Source organism: Vigna radiata, chromosome 4, assembly GCF_000741045.1.
Source record: "Vigna radiata var. radiata cultivar VC1973A chromosome 4, Vradiata_ver6, whole genome shotgun sequence".
Classification (NCBI taxonomy): Eukaryota; Viridiplantae; Streptophyta; class Magnoliopsida; order Fabales; family Fabaceae; genus Vigna; species Vigna radiata.
Genome location: NC_028354.1, coordinates 8,715,890 through 8,724,515, shown reverse-complemented (window position 1 = coordinate 8,724,515; position 8,626 = coordinate 8,715,890). Strand labels below are relative to the sequence as shown.

Sequence of the window (8,626 nt, the reverse complement as noted above, 5' to 3'; positions counted from 1 at the left end):
CTTAAGTACCTAAAAAGTGAACTTTTAAGGTCAAAAATGGTCAATTCACCTAATGTAGACTTATTCTAATGTATGTAAATATCCTAACAAGTCTAACTTAGTCTAATAAAGGTAGGAAAGTGGTCAAAACCAAAGAATAAGGTCAAACTTGAAATGACACTACTTTAAACCTTAAAAAGTGTAGTAAAATTGAGTTATTACAAATGATTTTTCGTTCTGTTGTTATTCTTTGATGTTTGTATGTTTAAACAAGTGCAAATTGATGTGTTAAAGCTGTTAGAACCATTCGTATGATGTTAGAATGACCTGTATGCAATTTAGTATGTCAAACCATCATATTTGAGCCTAATTTATGTTTATGTATATTGTATGTTCCTGTTTATTATATGTTCATTCATTAGGCTACAACTTGATTAAGTTAAGTAGTCATTTAAAATCCTATGGTACTACACACATTCTCAATGGAATGAGAATGGTAAAAGTACAATAAACACTTAAAACCTACAAAGTATGTGGAAGTACTCTATAAAAGAGGACTTCACTAATAATAAGTTGTCACCTCCAAATTTAATACACAACCACTTAGGATGTCTAAGGCATTTCAATACTGAGGACTTCTCTTTGGATGCCCTTATTGAATGCCTATGACAAAAGTGTTCAAATTGCCTTCGATGTTCGACTTGAATAGTAATAGGTTTATCACTTAAGTCGCAGAAGGAAATGCTTCTGCTAGAATACACTCAGAGTTTCCCCAATGGTTTAGAAATCAGGTCCGTACTTTTTCCTATGTTTTGAGCAAGGTGATGGAGATGAATTAGAAGCACCTGCACAAGGTGATGATGATGATGATGATGATGATGATGATGATGATGAAGAAGAAGAAGAAGAACATGATGATGATGGTGATGAAGATGATGAAGAAGAAGATGAAGATGATGATGATGAAGAAAATGATGATGATGATGAAAAAGAAGAAGATGAAGATGAAGATCATGATGACGATGATTGAATTTCGACTATCTTAAATATTGTAGCAAATTGAACTATCATTTCAATAGAGTTATGTAAAATACAATCTTTAATTTGTAGTGATCCTTCCTTATTCTTTTTTATGCAATAATTTTAAATTCACTTTAATTTGTAGTGATCCTTCCTTATTCTTTTCTATTGTTTCACTTTATTTGTAAACATTTCAATGCAGTAATGACAGGAGAAGGTTCAGACCGTCATGATAAAGGAAAGGGGGTAGCAAGGGCTAAGAAAAGGCAACAGAAGGCCCCAAAGTATGTACTTAGGGTGCCTACTACACTACCTACCCATACTCCTGCAGTACACCCTCCCCCTACTCCTACAGTACACCCTCCTCCTCCTACCCCTGCAGTGCACCCTCCTCCTCCCACCCCTGCAGTACACCTTACTCCTCCCACCCCTACAGTACACCCTACTCCTCCTACCCCTGCAGTACACCCTCCTCCTCCCCCTGTGATTATTACCCCCACTCCTCCCCCTATGGTTAATACCCTCACTCCTCCCCCTGACCCTACTTCTATACCTTCCTCATCTTCTAGACCGCCTTCTGAGACTATCACACCATTTACTGATCCAGATTCAGCTGATGATGGTGATGATGTTGACCCGCCCCTCCATGATCGACCATGGATTGAGCCATATGGAAAAGGGTAAGACTTTAATCCCTTTTTTAAATTTGATTGATGTTTTAAACATTGTCTTATTTGAAATGACTTTTATTTCTTTATATGAAGGTTTATTCCATCCAGGGTTGCTTCCCGGGCCATCACACGAATCATTAAGCAACAGTATTTGACTCCATGGCCTACTTGGGGAGCCATACCTATAGACGACAGAAAGCCATTCTGGGAGTTTTAAGGTGAACAACACTTTAAACTAATTATCATTCATATCTTACCATGTCTTAATCAATGTTTGTTTTTCTTGTCTACCACAGATACCGGCATATCATGTTCACAACAGACACAAACCTGCATAACAGTTTCAATCCACAAGCAGACCTGCATATATACCAAAATCTTTCGTTCATTGATGGAAAATCATAAAGTACTAACATTATCATCATAATGTACTGACATCCATTATGTTCTAACAATATCATAATAGCAATATCATCCAATTCTATGCAAAAATAAATGTACCAATATCATAATGTACTAATATCTAAATGTACTAACATCACTATGATCAATAACAAAATGAAACTAAAATTCAACAAAGTCTTCAGAAAGATCTTCATCGTCCTGGTCATTTATAGATGGTTGGACTGGTATGGGCTGGACTGGTGTGGGCTGGACTGATCTGGGCTGATGAGGGACGGCGGGTGACGGAGAGGGTCGTGGCTGGATCGGAGGGATAGTGGAAGGAGTGTCTGAACTTTTAGGCAGCGCTCTCATGACCAGGGACTTGAAGCTTGAAAACTCGTCTCTCAAGTCACTGTATTCTTCTCTCAAGTCACTGTATTCTTCTCTCAATGCACGGTTTTCCTGGTCACGTTGCTCTAGTAGCTGTGTCAAGCGCTGGATGGCCTCGNCAGCAGAAGGGGTGGAAGAAGAAGAAGGTTGGTGCTTCAGTGTACATCCTCTCGATGCTGTATAGTTTGCAGCAAGTTGTCCTGCACCGTAGACTCGTCCCTTTTTCTTCCCACCAACGACATCGACCCAGCACTGTGTCCTACGGATGTCGTCATCTGCATTACTCGCATCATCCGGTGTAGGAGCTGACCCATGTTCGGATCTAACCTGTGAAAGTCTCATAGAAAATTCTTCCTGTTGAAACATTAAAAGCAATGTCAGGGAATGATACAATAATATAATCATGTGGATTACTAATACTAGGAGTGCTATTTGCTTACATGAGTCTTGCGAGATCCTTCATCAACGAATTCATTAGTGCCCTTCCGAACATGGGTATGTGCAAAGACCTCGTCAACATGGACCGCCCATCCAAGAGCTTGTGCCTGTAACATAATTTAGTCTTATTACTGTATATGAGATAAAAAATGCATAAGTTATATATGAAAGAAACAGAAAAGTAAAGAAGTTTACCATACGAATGGCATGCTCGTGAATTGTGATCAATCCACCAGTATGCAAGGCACCACCCTTTTCAGACGCTCTGTTCCTCTGGGCTATAACACACTTCTCGCGAAACTCTGATGTATTCCAATGTGCAAGAAAAGAGTTCCAAATAATTTCGCCCATCCAGTAAGGGCGCTCCCCTGCAATTCGGGCATCCCTAAACATCTCTGAGAGCCGATGAGATGCTTTCATGTGAAAATTTCTATGTATTTGACTTTCATGTTCAGCTTTCCACTGCAACTTCTTCTGTAATGATGAACAAAACAAACATTGATTAAGACATGGTAAGATATGAATGATAATTAGTTTAAAGTGTTGTTCACCTTAAAACGCTCCCAGAATGGCTTTCTGTCGTCTATAGGTATGGCTCCCCAAGTAGGCCATGGAGTCAAATACTGTTGCTTGATGATTCGTGTGATGGCCTGGGAAACCTTGGATGGAATAAACCTTCATATAAAGAAATAAAAGTCATTTCAAATAAGACAATGTTTAAAACATCAAAATACCATTTTCTTTAAGGTTTTGTTAAGTCTAAGCCAAAGATGATTGCAGGAGGGAAGTGACACCAATGATTTGCATTCAAATGTTCAGAGTCCAAACGTAATTGCTTGAATATTATTAGTATAGTTGAAATAACTGAAAGACTTGTGTCTGGTAAGAGATTATGATTATTTTGCTTGTTCAGATAATAAGGTGGTGGGAAATGTACTAGTACAAGCAAATTGTTTTTGTTATATGAGGGCCAAAGGGGTCGAGACAATATTTGAAGTATTAACGGTATTGCCTTCTCTCATCCTCTCTCCCTTTCATGGTGCTCCTATATGAGACAAATCAGGACTTTGACTAAGTAAAAATAAATTAGCACCAGAATCAAAGGAAACTATATTTCTTGATAGGATTATAGTTTTACAAAGTCATCAGCATTGGTAAGATAGTGATAAAATGAAACTAACCAGTGGAGTAATTGCAGGGAATGTTTGGGTGTGTGAAATCACAAAATTGCCATTAGAAACAGGGCACTTCACTTCTTTACAAAGATCAATGTTTTCTATATGGACAAGCATGAATTATTCATTGAGGATAATTATGAATAATTAACCTATTACTACAATTTATAATAACCTTTCATGCGTTTAATAAAATAGTTGGACACCTAACCACATAACCATATAAAATACATTAAAAGCAGATTTACATAAATGTATATAGTATAGTGAATAGATTTGGTATAGCTTTTAGTTAGGTTCCATTAGATTGGCAACTGAGAAATTGTCATTCAGCAAACACCACTACAGAATGAAAGAAATTAAATCTTTAAGCAAAGCACTAGTAGTTAACATAGAAACAACTCACTGAACGACCAAGAATGATGACAATGCAATGACCTTCACTAAAATTGGACAAATTTCAACAATGGTTTAGTCAATTCTCTATACTGAATGAAAATATCGTTACTAACCAACAAACTATTCAAATTATTTTATGAAGCAAGTACAACTAATTTACTAACAACTACAGTCATATCTCACTAGGTGTCAGCTAAATGAATAGTGAGTTATGTAGAAGACCATAATCAAAGGGATACTATTCACAGTGAGATACCACTCACCAATTTCCTCCAATGCCTAACCCACAATCTACTCTCTTCACAGGTGATATCAGTTCCCTTATATGCACATGTCCAAATCACCTTTTCTGATTTTATCATGTTTCCCACAATCTCTGTCATCTTTTATAAGCTGAAGAGCATCAAGTGATTCATGCAGTCGACCTAACCTTGTGGTGGTCCTCCCATAAAACCCAACTCCCTATCAATTCTCGACAATATTTCCCTTCACACTTAATCATATATCTTTCCTAAAACTAAATATAAGTTTCTTTTTATGCTTCAGTAACTACCCATCACCTTCATTAGAAAATAAAAAACTTTTGTGGTAGACTTTCCAGGCTAAAACCAGATTGTTTCTTAAAAATCCTAGTCTCTCTCTTATTTTAGACTCCAAAAAATAAGCTAATTCACCAAAAGTTATAAAGAAAAGAAAAAGAATTGAACCACAAGCATGTATATGACAATATGTATGGCATCGAATTAAAAAGAATGAAAGTAAGAACGTAATTTACAAGGAAATGGACTTTCTGTCATGATAGAAATTAATTTAAACATGTAATGAGACTAATAGAAAAACTACAAAGGTAACTCATTTTGCACATATGAAAAGTAGATGAAGGCAACAACAGTATGCGGGCTTCAGAAATATGAACATAATGTGAATGAAATTCTATGGAACTTACCTCAACAGAACCCCACAACGACACCTCCAACAAAGTCCCTCACCATCGACACCACCAGCCCTCAACGTGCAACCACCCCACGACGAACTGGATCAACGTGCAACCACCCCACCGCACGTATCGTGAAGGAACCACGAACCCTAGCCCTAGCACTGTAACTGACTGAGAAAGTGAGGGAGCGTGAAGAAAAGGAGGGAAGTGCGTGAAGAAAGGGAGGGAAGTCTGTGAAGAGAGGGAAATCGACGAAGCCTGAAGAAAATGAATTTGGGGAACGAAAATCCCAATTTAGGGGTTAAATCACCGAGAAGCTTACCGACAACTCAAAAGCCTTCGGTAATCATCTCAATACCGAAGACCTCAAGGCCTTCAATAATATGCCTTCGGTAAATCGCACATTTCCTGTAATTTTTCTTTTTCTCATCATGTTGCCTTAATATATAAAAAATCTCGTCCTATTGAACGGTGCAATTTGTCGCTTAATATATTAACAAATATACTCACACAAAAAATTCGTCAAAAATTCATTAACAAAATTACCAATAAAATGGATTGTCGCACATATTATCGACAAAACAAACCATCAAATAAGTTATCGATGGATATCATAAAAAAATTTGATAATAATATAAATTTTAATTTACTAACCGATTCAATCGACATATTTTACTAACAAATTCATTATTATTTTTTATAATTTCAATTATAAAATTATTTAATAAAATTTGTTAAAATATTTATTTTTATCCATATAAATTCGTTAATAATTATGAAAGTTGTTTGTAGAATTGAAATTTTGTTAAATCTATTTAACTAAAATATAATTAATAGTTTATAGTATACATTTAATTGAAATTTGAATTTTGAGCATATTTTACTTTCTCTCCAAATTTTGTAATACATTCTCTTATATCAATTGTAATGTTGACTTTATTTAACTAAAACTATTTAAGTGAAATTCTAACCTTAATTCCAATCTTAATTAAACTAAAATGTGTAACCTTATTTGCAATATTAATTATAATTTAACTAAATATATTTTGTAATCTTAATTTATCTTATATTTATTCTTAATTTGTATTCTACTCAAATTCTAATCACATTTTCTAATATTAATTGTATCTTAATTAAACTAAGATAAATTTTAAATTGTTGTCCTTCAAATTGTAATCTTAATTTTTCCAAAAGTAATTTAAATTAAGATTAACTTATAAGTTATGCAACATATATCTTGAATCTAATTGAAACTAAAACAAATATAGAATTCAAATAATTAAGATTAGCATAAATACACGATTAATTGATATGAAATACTTTTTTTTTTTTATCACAAAATTGTCAATACATCTTATTTTATCATCATTATTTTCTAATTGATCTAGTAAATGTTCTAGAAAGCATTTTTAACAGTAGTGATATAATCATAACCTTTTAAAGATCTAATTCTAACCTCAGAGTTTTTTTTTTTTTTTTTTTCTTTTAAAAGAAAACTTTATTTTAAATAACACTACTTATTACTCTTAACTCTATCTCTTAAAAATTTAGTAATTAAACGATATATAGCAGCAAATTAAAATAGTTTTACTATCCATTCATTCATTCACTACAATACAATAAAATGTCTAAATAGTAACTAAATTTAGAAATAAAAAATAATAATTAATCACTATAATAAATAATTTAAATAATAATTTATAAACTAAAAATTATTAATATTCAAAATAATTTCTATTATGAATAAAAATTTATAATTAGTACGTAAATTTATAACTAATTGGTAGACATGAATTTTAGTGATTAATTCACATATTAATTATAATTTTTTATTCATAATAGAGATTATTTTAGATATTAATAATTTTTAGTTTATAAATTAATATTTAAATTGATTAGTATATTGACTAATTATTTTTTTTTCTCTAAAATTACATATGATTTAGATTATTTTTTTTTTTTTGTGATTGAGGATCACGTTATAAAATGCTTTCTCAGTTTCGAAGTTATTACAATTTTGTTATTAAAGTTTTAAAAAATTAATTTACATTGTTATTTTCAATGAAATATTAATGTGTTTTTAATTTATTCTAAGTAAGTCACATCAATATTTATATTTATAACGTATAAAAATAATATATTTGATGTTAAAGTAGTTTTTTTTTTATATATAAAATTATTTTAATTGAAATGTCTATTTTTATTACTATTCTTCTTTTGTACAAAAAAAAATATTTTTGAAGTGTAGTTATTTTGGGATGCACGGAGCATGGGTTGTACTGCATTCAATCTATTCCATATACAATTAGAAGATGATCTTAATATGCAGTCTCTCTTAATTGGATTTGATATGTCTTTTCTGGTTAACTATTAAGTAAATTTACCAAGTATTTAACTGTGTAGTTGATGATTAAATTTTATATAAAAAAATTGATTAATTATTTTTAATAAGATTCCTTTTTTTTTCATTTAATTTTCTCTTATTTACAGAATTCAAACACTGGCGTATAATGGCAAGTGACAAGATGGAAAAAACAAAGTTGTAGATAAAATTTTAGATTGTATGTGTGTTCATTGTGAGAGAGCTACTTTATTAAATAAATAATTAGGTAATGTTATGGTTGTATATTTACAAACACTTATAAAGCATAAGTGGAAGACTTTTTGTGTGGAAGGATTATTAGGACATTAAAATTTCTAAACCAACTCATTTTGTATTTGTGAATGTCTAAATCAGCTTTTTCGGTGTTGGAGATCGTAGAGTATATGTTGGCCACATTTACAATAAATACAATTCATATTCATTTCATAACAACAAAGTTGACGGAGCATTTGCAACTTCGCCATAAAACATCTGTCTTTCACTATCCGCATGCAATGCAATCTTTCTGATCGGACTTTGACCTAAAAAATTCATAATTATAGAAAATGGAATGATCCTATTTCCATTTTCAACTATAAAGTCATACAATTCCATCCATCCCTTAACCCTTCGAAGGTGGTGGTGTCAATTCTTTAACTCATCATCGACAAAATCTACAACTCTGTTCACTTCACACTACTGGATCTTTTCCATTCCACCAATCTCCGCAATAATTGCTCAACTTGTGTATGTACCCATAAAGATAATGTTATATATTTTTCAGATTCGCAATAAAGATATATATATATATATATATATATATATATATATATATAAAAGATATTGATGCGTGAATTATATTATAATAAAT

At 32.3% G+C, this 8,626-nt stretch overlaps 1 protein-coding gene across 1 annotated transcript in view; it reads right to left on the bottom strand.

The window, feature by feature from the left end:
- LOC106758322 overlaps positions 1-3,275 on the bottom strand; it is a 57,025-nt gene extending 53,750 nt beyond the window's left edge. The window contains exons 1-3 of the mRNA XM_022780147.1: positions 3,078-3,275; positions 2,885-2,989; positions 1,971-2,030 (exon numbers count right to left, since the gene is read on the bottom strand). Of these exons, the coding sequence (XP_022635868.1) occupies positions 1,971-2,030; positions 2,885-2,989; positions 3,078-3,275 (363 nt within the window). The remainder of the gene's footprint in view (positions 1-1,970; positions 2,031-2,884; positions 2,990-3,077) is intronic.
- Positions 3,276-8,626: the final 5,351 nt, after the last annotated feature.